This window comes from Aphis gossypii, chromosome 3, assembly GCF_020184175.1.
Source record: "Aphis gossypii isolate Hap1 chromosome 3, ASM2018417v2, whole genome shotgun sequence".
Lineage (NCBI taxonomy): Eukaryota > Metazoa > Arthropoda > Insecta > Hemiptera > Aphididae > Aphis > Aphis gossypii.
Genome location: NC_065532.1, coordinates 24,165,403 through 24,179,538, shown reverse-complemented (window position 1 = coordinate 24,179,538; position 14,136 = coordinate 24,165,403). Strand labels below are relative to the sequence as shown.

General features: G+C 24.1%; 2 protein-coding genes across 10 annotated transcripts in view; one reads left to right on the top strand and one right to left on the bottom strand.

Moving 5' to 3' along the window:
• The window catches only part of LOC114121151 (tropomyosin Per a 7.0102), a 36,655-nt gene extending 31,072 nt beyond the window's left edge, over window positions 1-5,583 (bottom strand). For all 7 annotated transcript variants that reach the window (XM_027983349.2, XM_027983346.2, XM_027983347.2 and 4 more), the window contains exons 1-2: window positions 5,425-5,583; window positions 4,848-5,108 (exon numbers count right to left, since the gene is read on the bottom strand). In XM_027983349.2, coding sequence (XP_027839150.1) covers window positions 4,848-5,087 — 240 coding nt within the window. In that variant the 5' untranslated portion in view covers window positions 5,088-5,108; window positions 5,425-5,583. The remainder of the gene's footprint in view (window positions 1-4,847; window positions 5,109-5,424) is intronic.
• A 3,923-nt stretch (window positions 5,584-9,506) lies between these two features.
• Window positions 9,507-13,690, top strand: LOC114121154 (uncharacterized). 3 transcript variants are annotated; one of them, XM_050202645.1, is made up of 2 exons: window positions 9,507-9,597; window positions 12,733-13,690. In XM_050202645.1, the coding sequence occupies exon 2, from the start codon at window positions 12,734-12,736 to the stop codon at window positions 13,136-13,138; it is 405 nt and encodes a 134-aa protein (XP_050058602.1). In that variant the 5' UTR covers window positions 9,507-9,597; window position 12,733; the 3' UTR covers window positions 13,139-13,690. The 3 variants fall into 3 exon arrangements, with proteins under 3 accessions (XP_050058602.1, XP_027839161.1, XP_027839162.1); XM_027983360.2 differs by lacking the exon at window positions 9,507-9,597 and adding an exon at window positions 11,904-12,060; XM_027983361.2 differs by lacking the exon at window positions 9,507-9,597 and adding an exon at window positions 12,305-12,469.
• The last annotated feature ends 446 nt before the right edge of the window (window positions 13,691-14,136 follow it).

Genomic DNA, 14,136 nt, shown 5'->3' with positions numbered 1-14,136 from the left:
ATATTTTAGCTTTCTTCAGAGAGCAAAATACAAGAGATTATTTATTATTTATTAGCTATACCTATTAGTTTTTACTGTTCAGTCTTATTAATAGGTCTAATCGTACATGCAATAGGTGTATAGAATTTTATAGAAAAATTGTGTTTTATAAATTTTACATTATAACTAAATGTGATGAAAACCCAACCAATGAAACGTATAGCGTTAATTGATAATTATGTATGCATACAACAGAACCGCGAACGCGTTCTGTATATTACCTACAATTTACACGTATCTTTGTGTAAACAGTAAAATTATTTTCATTATATTTCAGTAATGTATATTATCTGTATTCAGTTTTTGTTTATTCAATATACAAGTATATTTAATATTATAATTTATGAGTTATTATTATTTTTTAAATTTATCATCATTAAAAACTCAAGACCAATGTGATTTTTATTAGTATACAACTAATCAGTCAAGTTAGTAAAATGTATTGCATCTTTGTGATAATCCAGGCGTCCAGTTATCAAAATAATATTTATTTGATCTTAAACATATTTTTGGGAGTTATTTTTTTCTCATTGACTGAATGAAAAATATTATAGATATTTAAAACATATCTCTACAGTATGCAGAAATATCATATTGAAATATACTAAATTATATGTACTCAATTAATTATACTTATTAAAAGAAAATTATATGAATATCAAGTTTCAATAACACGTAAGATCTAATGTAAGCTACTATGCCATGATATATAAATATATAATATGGGTACTTTAATTCATTGTATAAATACATGAGAATCGATCCTTATTTGGCAAAGCTAATTATGTTCACTGAACTAATGAGTAAAGTATAATTTGTGACGTGTGCTATTTATGAAAAAGGATAAACATATTTTTCATTTGTATCGTTACTTGTTTTTGTTCATTACTTTATTGGCATTATTAAAAATAATCCAACAAAATTATTTTTCCTAAACCCTATACATACAATTTAAAATGTAAGTTAATATAGGCGAGTGTTCAATTATGTTTTAAATTCCTATTTATAGGATAAATTTAAGTATACTTTTGACTATTATAGTAGTCATCCACTTAATTTACTATTTATAGGATTCTACTAGTATTACATCATAGACATAAGACATATAATATTAAAAATAGGATAAATATGAAAAATGTTCAAGTTTAACAATCTATTATACATTTTTAGTATTTTTTACAATACTATATCATATTATATTATACAAAACTTAAGTATAATAAAGAAGTTTAACTAACAAAATAAAGTAGACAAAGTAGTCTAGATTGATTTTAATTTGAACACAATATACCATACGAAACAGAAAATTTATAAAAATACTTCCAAATTGCATTTAACATTTAGATTCACTTTAAAATAACTAAAAATTTTACTATTATAGTTTCAAATATGCTGTTATCAAGCATAATTTAAAAGATATAATATAGGGTTTTACTATTATTTTAAAATTTGCGTTGCTATAGAAGTTTTAAATAAAAATAATAATAATATTGTAATATTGTAATAAGTAATAATATGTAATGTATAAAATGAATTGTGTACATAAATAATAATATTTCTTTAGATTTAAGGATATATCATACATTTATTATTTATAATCTATTATATTTTATGCAATATGTTTAAAAAATATCATAATAATAGATATGAAAATATTTTTCAAATGGTTATTATAATTATGACGGTTCAACATAGGTACATTCGCATTCATAACTATAAATCTAAAATTGAAATACTTAATAATAATGTATAGTAAAAAAGTTCACGATTGTAAAGGATGCCACACTCTATTTATTTAGCGAATAGTATAGTTATACGAATATACTGGTTTTATAAATATTGTATATGAACAATAAACATTAAAGATTTGATGAAGTTTGAGAAAAAATTATTGTTATTCACATTTTCAAGTAATGACGTAATATGTAAGTATACAATATAGGGACAACATAATTTATTTGAATCTCTTCAGTTTTGCAATGTTTGTAATAGTACCAAGAGGTTAAAAGAAAACAAAGGTATGATTATTTAAGAAACGTAAAATTATTATTATTAAATTGGTTATTAATTTTTATGAAAAATTAGAAAATATTTTCTAATAACATTTCGAAATGGTTTAAATGTTTAATTATTTTAATCTTAACTACATTTTCAAAAATAATTAATTTTATATTTTTGATAAGTACATATAGGTAACAGGTATAATATACATATACGCACACATTTAGGGGGTGAGACCAGAAATATTAGGATATTTTTTTGTCATCATATATAGGTAAGGAACACCCTAAGGTATATAGTGAATACTTAGTACTTATATGGATACTTCAATAATAAATGTTAAAAAAAAATATAATTAACCACAAATCAATTCCAAAACAAAACTCTTGTTAATTATTTACACTTGGCTCTCATACTCTCCTATGTGGAATGTAGAATATAATGCTAATAATATTGTTTTAAAAATAAAAATTAAATAAATATTTGAAAAATTATTTTATGCTGACCTTACTTTACCGAAAACTAATCAAGATTTTGCTGAGAACGATAAATTTAATATTTTCTTCTAATTATTTAATTTTTACACTTATATAATCTATAATAATGATACAGTTATACGTTTTTCATTAGTTTTACTACCTTATCAAGTCTTCATTAAAATACTTAGGATTCAGAAATTAATACATTTTAAAGTCATTGCTTAAGAAAAAATAACAATTAATTGTATTAAAAATAATGAAATATATAATGTATAATATGTATTATTAATTTCGAATCAGTTTTAATTTATAAAGTGGATTAAGAATTAGTTGAGTTTTGAGTTACTTTTTTAACTATAATTTAAACAATGAACATAGTTGTTAGATAATTTATTTTGTAAATTATAGCTCCTTAATATCAACAAAAATATCGTAACTTTTTGGAGTATTGGATTACATTATAGTGAGCTAGGAGACATCAGTTATATTTATGCGAATCGTGCGTCGGTCCGTATTTGGCACAGTGTAACATAAATACCAGTTCTATTCTTGAACCATGCGGAGGGCCTCTAATTTTAGAATAACCCAAACCAACACTGTTCTTTGCACACTGCGCTAACAGCTTTTAAGATCAATCTTTTTTATAATATTTTTTACAAAAATAATTTTTTGAATAACCAATATTATTTTATAATTTGGGTGAAAAATCTATAATCACAACTAAATCGTTAGTTGAATGAATTGTAATTTACCTCTTAACGCAATACATTTTATCCAGTCGCAAAATAAATATTTAAATAATATACTTTGGCAGCTATCCAAATGTATTATTATAATAATCCCTGAACAGAGAATATAAATTAGAGCAGGGCGCAGGCACAGCTATAAACCATAAATAGGAATTTTTTTGCTGCTATCAAATTTTATGTTTGAAATGTTCACACGTATTGCTAACAAGTATTTATCTGGCCGGAAATATTTATGACGCATAATATTGTACAATGAACGTGACTATTTGATGCATGTATACATACAAATTATACATATATATATATATATATGTATATATTAGATACCAACCTAATATTGCATAATATTTCTGCTAACTAAAATTAAATTAATAATAAAAATAAAGGTACCTAGTGTACATTGAAAGAGAATATTACACATCACAGAGCCTGGTGAAAAACGTGACTTAACTTTAAAGTCTAAGTGTATTTACTGACGTACTGTCATTATTAAATTTCAATTCTGAGATAGTAGGGTACTACTCTACATGGTTATAATTGATTAATAAACATTACCTATTTTTTAATTTTATATCTAAAAGAATACTAAAAATGTTATGTAGGTACAAATATGATGTGTTCATAATAAATGAACTACCTATAGGTTATTAATATATTTAATTTTAAGTGTTTGTTATACATATATTTAATATAAAACTGGAAAAGTATTTTAATGGTTGTCTGCATCATTGATGACGGTATTCGATAAAATACATACCTACCAACGATTTACACGTTTTGTTGATATGTGACAATAGAACCCAAAACCAGAATGTCGTTTAGTGAGTCTTTGTCATTGTATATATTTTGTAAATGGACTTTAAAATATGTTTTACGTAGGTATAAATAACATTTTTCTTATTTTAACTAGATGCGATGTATTATTTTAAAAACCTATAGTACCTATAGTATAATTCAATATACTGTCTTTTTAATACTTAATAAATAAATCCATTTAAAGTTAAGTAATAAAAAATAACCATTGTAAAATTGTGGTGGTATAATATTACAACAAGTATACAACTCGCACGCATTTAAGTCATAATATTATTATTATTAGCTAAATAAACTGATGTCTTTGTGTTGACATCAGCATGTTTTGAGCAATTTTTACAAACTATGTAGTAAGAACTGGAATTTTATTTAAAATGATATATTATTAAATGGGTTAATCTTGTACCGAAGATTTTTTTTTTAATAATAATAACTTGTTAAAACTATAGAAAAGAATTTCCAAATTATATGAACAAAGAAGTAATGTAAAAACCCCTAAGTAATTTGATTAGTATTAAAATAACATACTATGTAAATCGTAATATTATAGTGATTCAATAATTTTGTGCTAAGAAATAAGTGTCCTATTTGGGTTGTATAATGTATAGTCTAAATATTTATGTTCCTTGATCAAATGTATATAAATAAATTAATGAAAGAATATTTCATAGAAATTAAATTAAATTTTGAATTGCATGTATATATAAGTAAAATAGAAGTTGATTTGAATGATATAATAATACAATAATAATTGAAATATACTTACATTTTGCAAAGCCTTGTCCTTCTCTTCAAGTTTGGCGCTAACTTGCATAAGTTGTTCCTGAGTTTGGTCGAGCTCATTTTCAATTGTTTGAATCTTTTTTTGTAAGGCTCTTGCCTCTTCTTCAGCTTTTTCAGCCCTTAAATTTGCATCTCTAGCTTGTTGTTCGCATAATAAGGCCCTGTCCATGGCATTGTCCTTCTCCAGCTTCATCGCTTGCATTTTCTTCTTGATGGCGTCCATTTTGGATGTTTTTTAAGGCGACTGAAATTTCAAATAATTAATTAGCGCTGGATTATATTTTAAAATGTTTGCATGGGTACTTTTTATGAATAAACTAAATAGAGAGTTTGAGTATTAGTATTTTTTTTTTATATAATGATTCCAAAAATACTTTTACAATTTTAACCTTATGATAATGAATAGTATAAATTAAAGATATTTAAACGAAGTAAAATGTATTGAATTTTTATCAATAATATTTTTTCATTAAAGGATGAAAAAACTATAAATACTATATACTTATAAGTATATATCAATATATTATATAAAAATTGTATATAATAAAAAAAATCTTTACCTAGTCACAAAATATAATAATAATTACACAAAAACGATATTAACTTAACACCCGTAAGCACACGCGTTAGCACTGAACTTGCGTCGACTAGCAACCAGACATGTAGTAGTAGACCCCCGGTACGGTTTTGTAACAAAGTGGGGGGAAATAATGAAGACGATCAGCTTTCTTTTGGCCTCAACAAACAGTAGTAGGGAGAGGGACAGGCTTCTGTCTATTTTTGGGATGTCCTAAAATCTCACTCGGAGACACGAATTATTCATTACTCCAGACCTGGATGACATAATACCATATCCATATTATGGGTTTGTATGACATACTTAAATAGAAAAATGCTCACTCGTCATACATAAATAATAATCGATGAATATTCACATTGATTAAAATAAATTACGTAATTTTTTATTTATTCAATAATATTAATATACATTATTCTATTATTGTAATTAGATTTTGTTATTTATTCACTTAATAAGTATAATTTGATAAAAGAAAATTCGAAATTAGTGAACATAATATTATTACAAGTCACATACCTATATAGACAAGAATTTGTGGTTGAAGAAAAACAAAGAGCTAAACAATTTGTGTACGGTTAAGATTCTTCGCACTCCCGTATATACTCGTATTACTATTTTAATTATTACATGTAACGTTAAGACTTAAAAATCGTTTCAAAACCACATTATGTGGTTGCACCTTATGGGTTTTAAAATATGAGGTAATTTAATCCAAAATAAATTGGTTAATTGAGGTCAAATGAGTTTAGTCCTGGTCATGAATTAAGATATCTTTTTATTAAGTGTATATCTTAATTCATCGTCCTGATACTCTATTAAACAGAAAAGAATCAATTTTAATAATTGTTATAAGTTAAAAGTTATAAATTCAAACTTATTTATAATGTTATTATATGAGTCGTATTGAGATATTTATTTAAAGGGTTAGGAGGTCTAAAATAAATGTATTTATATTTTATTTGTTACTTTATGTAGTTAATATTAAATTAAAATTTTAAAATTTATCTAAAAATGAAATAAAAAAAGATTTCTTATTTTTTTAACAGGCAATTTAACTTCTTTTAGAATCTCTTAGGTACTAAAAATTATATATTAGCTGCCAGTTTGTACATAGTATGTATTATATAATATATTATGATACATTGATACCTACTACCTACTTGTAAATACTTTCATGGATTTTGTTATATCGAAGAAATATTTAAGCTGATGCAGTACTACAGTATTTAGGGTGATATCGATAAATTGTCAAAATACTTTATATTTTATTTTCTGCAGAGTATAGAATACAATTATTGTATTCAGCGTGAATGTCAGAGTGAGTCTATACACGTATAGTAACGCGTTATTAATAAATCATTCCATATATGGTCATAAAATCCATGTATTACAACAAAAACGATACACGCGTGTTACATTAAATCCGTTAATAAGACAGTTTTTTATAATAATAAATATACTTTGAATTACAAGTATGTAACTGTTGGTCATTATTCTCAAAGTGTTTAAAACATCTTTATAATTAGCAGTTAGCACCTTCAAACAACATTTTTGATTGGAATACAGTCAGAGTCTCATAAAAAATTGTATAAAAAATCAATAAACATAATTGTCAATATTTAATTTATAAGTATACTATCTTGTTATAATCGTTTAATGTTTAGTTAAAAAATTAACAATGAAACAAATAAAATTAATAATGTTGCAACTCGTAATATATTAAATGTTATTACTATTGTATCACAAAATTATTTTTACCATGATATTTTATTGTTAAGAATTACGTGTTACAGACAAAGAGAATAAAATTATTGATATAACAAATAGTATTGTTATATTATAAATTGTGATTTGTGATAATGTAATGGAATTTTAATTACTAAAAATATACAAAGCAAATAAATCAGTAAAGACGATATTTACATAACAAATAACAACTAGATAAATCAATAAATTACAACTTTGGATATATTTTCGAGACGTATTTTAACAAACCACATAGTTCCAAAATTCGGTCAACAGACAACAATTAATTATTTAATATGTTTAATAATATTATAACTTCCTTATGTAATTTGTTATTGTATAATAAATAATAAGTATAGGAGAATTTGGCAAAAATATACATATTTTAATATATTATATAAAAACTAATGTTTTTCTTTGACCTTTATAGATTCAAAAACTAATAACTGTTTTCAATAAAAGTTATTATAGATTTCTAAAATTCTTTGAGACTCTTTGAGCATACGTAACTTCGTTTTTAACCAAAATGATTGCTAGAGAGGCTCTCACAATTTTTAGTTTGTCTCATAAAAATCTAATATTTTTGGGTTATATACCTATACATAAGTCACAATTGATTACAAATAATAAAATAGTTAAGTATTATAATTAGATATCATTATATTTTGTGTCTGTATTATATTTTGTCATTTAGACTTATATATATAACTAGTGTTATAATATAATATATATATGTTAAAACTACATAAAAGTAGGACATAGATTTAATGTGTTTTATATGATGATTCTAGGAATTAAAGAATTATTTATTTAGAAAATAAACATTAGAGCATTACATAATACGACAATTAGGTATAGTACAAAATATTGAATATATATTATAGTATAATATACCTATCAATATTATTATTTATGATAAATGTATGTGTATGTGAAGTTAGTAGACACGTTAGAGCAACATAATATGATCATACATTGATTAATATCAAAGGTGTATTACTTCCTTTGTAAAAAAATTATTTTTTTTATTAAAAATATCTAATGAAAATAACGATTAAAATAATTTTGAAAAATTAATAGAAATAGAAATACAGAATTATTTTTATTTGTTCAGTAATTGCACCATTGCAATGGTTCTATAACAATTATATCTGTCAAGCAATACTTTATATGCAAGCTTTTAGTTACATAGGCCATAGACGGATATCATGCACTCATCTCCCATCAGGATTACGAACAGACAATATTATTTTTTATTATACATGTATACTATTATTGGTTATAAATACTAGTAATGATTCTATATAATAAATAACGTGTAAGACGTAAGTATTACAGTGTATGGACTATAGACTAACAAAAATAAAATAAATAATAATACTATGTAAAGTACCTACCTAGTACATAATATACCTACTTCAATATCTAATATACCTAAAAATTACAAAGTCGCTATTCTAAAGAATATCTATTATTTTCTGATTTATGTAGGTACAACACGATAATTTAAATTAATTTTTTCAAAACAGGTTTTTCTCAAATGTATTTCCAATAGTTTATTATTTCTTATATTATTGAATAAATAATACTATAATACTTTTTATAATTTAAATTTTGAATAATTGATTAAGTATTGGTTAAACTATATCAATATTATTTGATCAATGATTGCAATGTTTGAAATGCTTTATAAAAAAATCGAAAAATTTAGTTTTTGAATGTCCATGCAGAATATAATTTAATTATGTTGTTTTAAAAATATATTATTTTATACTTATTTATTAAATATATGCTTATGATGAAATTATGAATACATAGGTATTTAAGATGAAAAACACTTTAGTTTCTCATATTTAAAATAATAAATAACTAATTTTAATTATTTCAATTTTATTTATCTGCTAGAGTACTATTCGACGTATATTTTTAATAAAGAATAAAACTATAGTACAAAAGGCATATTTAGGTGAGATTATATTTGCTTTGTTCATATTAAATTTTAATATTTATCCTATTGTTATTGAATAAACTATTATATTCTGTAATCAATTGCTTTTTAATCCATAAAAAAATATATGGATCCTAGAAAGTAAGTATGCGATATTCCTAATTGTAAAATACCTAGGTACTAAAAAACAAAAACAGTTGATTATAATTTTTCTAAAAACTTCCATTCATTGGAAATCATAACTTCAACTTATAATAAAACAGTTTTGCGGTATTGATAATAATGCGCTAAGTAACACCTTGAAGGCTACCGTAAACGTGAGTCATCGTATTGCCGGGTTTGATACCATAAAAGGTTACGAAACTGCAAATAATATTGTTATTGGTTGTAGACAACTATCACCAGCCGGCGCATATGTTTACCGAGATTTGGATTCTCATCTGGCAATTGGAGCGACAGGTACATAATTTACGGTCTTTTTGACGTACGACCTATATATTTATTGATGTTTTTTTCTTTACTTTAAGTATAAAAAAATACCATAAGAAGGTTATTTCATTATGTCTTGTATAATATGCATTATGATCGCAAGCAGTGTAATTGTATTTAACACTGTAATACACTGTATCTACTATACCTATTGTGTACTATGTATACCAATTACCAGCTGTACACAGACCATAACAATTTATTTTTCAATGAAAACATTCAAGTATAAAATTATCACGTTTAATGATATTAATTGAGATATAAGAGATATAGTTACAATTGTTGAATTGTAAATTAAAAATGTGAATATAATTAAAAATAGATATTTATAGAATATGTGAAACTTATACAGTTAGAATTTCAAGCAAGTATTTTTAACATGTGTTTTAATTTTTAAATATTAAGAGTGAAATAAGTAGTAAATATAGTTTTAGTTTGCTAAAAATCATTTTTCTAATGTTATCAGCTCATTAAAAAATGATTTTATATAAAATAGTTTTCTAAATGAAATAGGACTAAAGTCTAAGATACATAAATTGGAAATTTATAATAGGTAAGGCAGGTAGGTACAAGAATTGAGAATTGTGATAGACTTATTTAAATTAAAGATATATAACTTCTAGTTGAGTCCTACATTTGAAAAATAGCACGAATTGAGTACCAAGGTATTTTTACAAGTATATACCTAAATGATAGGTTGGTCATCTAGCCTATTAATGTTATTCAGGTGACACCACGTAAAGGTTTGCTAGTCTCCCAAAAAATTTGTTTTTTAAATTTAAATAATAAAAATATTATTCAATTAGCACGTTTATTTGTTTTTGTTATATTTACTTTGATACTGTACCCTTTACATTTTATAAAAGAGGTAATTATATTGGTTTGCCCCTCATCTTGATGAAAAATTGAATTCGTGATATCAATAATGTTAAGTCATTTTTTTTTTTTTTTTTGAGTAAATTAATTAAAAAAAGTTATGCACATTATAATATGGATAACTTTATATAATATAATAAAGAAATTCAAATGAAAGAAAAATATTTCATCATCAAGATGAAATTTAAAAAAAAGGTGGTCAAATGGGTAACCCTCTGTTTTTGCATAATAGGAACTAATGGAATTAAAATATCTTATATCTAAGTATACAAACACAACTAGTATATAATAAACAAACATTAATGAAGTTCATACTTTGAACAAAATTACGTATTTTAATGATGAATAACGATGTTAATTTTTGTTATAAATCGAAAACATTGATAAAAAATTAGTATTATATTATACGTTTCATTTACGTTATACGTCAGTTAGGCTGACAACACATTATGTGGAATGTGGATAGTCGAGTACAACACCCCCTTTAACTGCTTTTGCGATATAAATATAATATTATAGTAGTTAATTGCTATAAAATAATTTATTAAAATGAACAAAAAACTATATCACCCCCGGCTTCCTCTCAAAATATCAGTAAAATTATCAAGGATATTTTTATAAAGTAAAAGTGATTTCTGTAATTCTGTCAATGAACTTCTTGTTAAGTACCTTAATACTTATAAAAGTATAAAAATGTAAAACTTTAAACCCTCCTCCTACAAAAAAAAATAATTGTGTACGTAAATAATCATATTATAATTTAAGGAATAAGTGAATAAAGGTGTTAATTGACATTTTCAATATTTTTTTAGTATACCTTGAAGGCTTGAAACGTCGTCTAAGACCATGTTCCGTCTTAAAGTGCTCTATATAGATGGTTTCTGTGATATTGTTGTATGTATCTGTACTAGCCACTATAGGTATACCGGTATACGTTTTATTTTTCATACAAAATATATCGTACCTATTGCATTTTTAGTATTATTGATTTTTAATATTAATTTTAAATTATTAATAGCTATAGGGCCCGTTTCACAAAGACGAGTATCGTACGCAAACGTTTTTAGTATACATTCGTGAAGTTCATAAGCGCTATCATTTTTTTATTTATGCATCGTCGGAGTGGCGAGTATGAACTTAACCAATGACACAGATATATAAAAATGCGCACGTACGATACACGTCCATACGAAACGGGCAAAAATGTAGATGTTCAGCTAAAATTTAAAAAAATTTTTAGCCTAAAAAAAGAAAAGAAACTTGCAGTTAAAAGAAATAAAAAATGAAAAATATTAGATTGGATATTTAACTTAACACACCAGCCCCGATATAATATGTTATTGTGGTGGCCACACTGTGGAGTATTGACACAACAATGATATTTGATAAGGACTAATCACAATTTCTCGTTTTATTTTGTAAAATTCAAAAGCACGGACTTAAATTAGTAATATTCGGTATTCACTATAAGTCCGTACTCAAAAGCCAAAGTTCAGGCAAAATTGTGATTTATTTTTGCAATTCAAAATTTATAACTTCTTTCTAACTAACTACTAGGTAAGATCTTAAATTGTCTGTAAAATCATTTACTTATACTAGTTATACTAGTAACTTAATTAAGTACCTACCTTGATGTATAGTTAAAAATATTTTATAGGATTGGAAAATTCCATGTGAAATAGACTGATCAGTTATCAGATTACTTGTCGGCTACTTGGCTAATGTTTTGATTTTGTTATCACTTAGGTTGTGTTCAAATAGCTCTAAAAATTAAAACTGGTAAATCTAGTATTCTAGTCCTCTTATGTCTGTTGATTGTGAAGAATCATATAGTAGATTTTGACTTCTAAGTTTTAGTGCTGTTTTAAAATACGGTATATTTTTAACTATGCTTAGATATAAATTTTAAGCAGCTGTCAATACTCAATACTAGTCTTCTGAAATCTATTTTAATTCTCGAATTAAGGTTATTATATTTTTTCATTTCAGCTGGTCTAATATTCATATTTTGTACATTTTATTTATAAATTAATTGTAGTCACTTGTCATATAAATATCTAACAACTTTCTAATTATAATTATTATAAAGAGCAATCTCAAAATATTATTGATAGATTGTTTATGTCAAATAAAAATATGTAGGCATATATGTACTTATACATACATTTTTTTTTTAGTTTTACAAATATTATAATATTGTTTTTAACTTTTTTGTTTTATCTATTATAGTATGAATGAAAAATTAGAAAATGAAGAATCTATTGTATTGAAATTTGTTCAAGATTTTTTCGCTAGCTACGACATAAATCGTCATGTCCTCCATACATTTTTCCCAGAAGATGGTACATTTATTATACTTGGCAATCGCATGTCTGGCCATTCAGCTATTCAACAAGCTATGTTAACAATGGCTACAGCAACTCATCTACTATTCAGTATTGACATTGTAAGTCTTAGCATGCCATTGCCAGAAAAAGTATCTATGTATCAAGTATTATGTGCTGGTAATGTCGAGTTTGGAGGTGATGCACAAACACATGGATTCACTGCTACTCTTCTAGTTTATTTTTTGAGGCCTAATGTTTTGAACGTCGTATCATATAATGAACGATGTCAGTGGCCTAAGTTGTCCTAATATTAATTAAATAAACAAATTTATTAATTGTTAAAAATGTACAAAAAAAAAAAAAAAAATGTTTTTTATTTCATAATATTATATTCTAAAGTCAAAATGACTATTTTGTTTTATCAAAAAAAAAGATAAATAAATAAATTGAATGATTAGAAATAAAAAATTTTGAGCGTATAATCATACAGACAATAAAGGTTTTTTTCCTCTACACAAATGATAAGTGTTTAACTTCATGTACAATAACAATAAACGTTAATCTTTTTTATATACATTGAGATATTTACAAAATTAATAAGCTTTAAAATATTAACATTTATGAAAACACTATGTATCTGTACAATGAATATTTCACATCAAATGGATGACAAATCACAGATCAGATAATATTACATAATTGAAACAGCATTGTACAATGAATAATTAAGTATTTTATCATGTTTTACATACAAAAACATTAAGCTAATCATAAAATATTCTAGATTTGAATCCGTACAGTTTAACTAGGTACCACAAACTGTGTACTCCTAAGGAAATACTTCCAATAGTGTTAATTTGAATAAACAATATCAAAATAGCAATTATGGTTAACAATACACAACTTATTTATGTTGACAAAAGAAAATACTTTGATTTAATAATAAAAAAAAAATTTCTAGTCAGAATTATATGTTTTTGGAATAAATAAAAATATTAAAAATTACTTTTTAAAATTCATAATACAATTTTAATTCAAAATGATTTTGAACTTTTTTCTCGTATCCATATAAGTAATAATGAAGTAATAATAATATCTAATAAAAAAATATATAAATGCATTTCATAAAATAATTAAAAACTTATTTTTTCTAAAATAATTTTTGAAAAACTAATATTTAATAAATAATGTATGATAGAAATTAGTTCACATCATTAGTAAACAAAAACATAGGTCCTATATTTTCAATTTATGAAATTATATTAAATTTTAACTATTTTACTTATGTAACTTTATACTTTGTTAT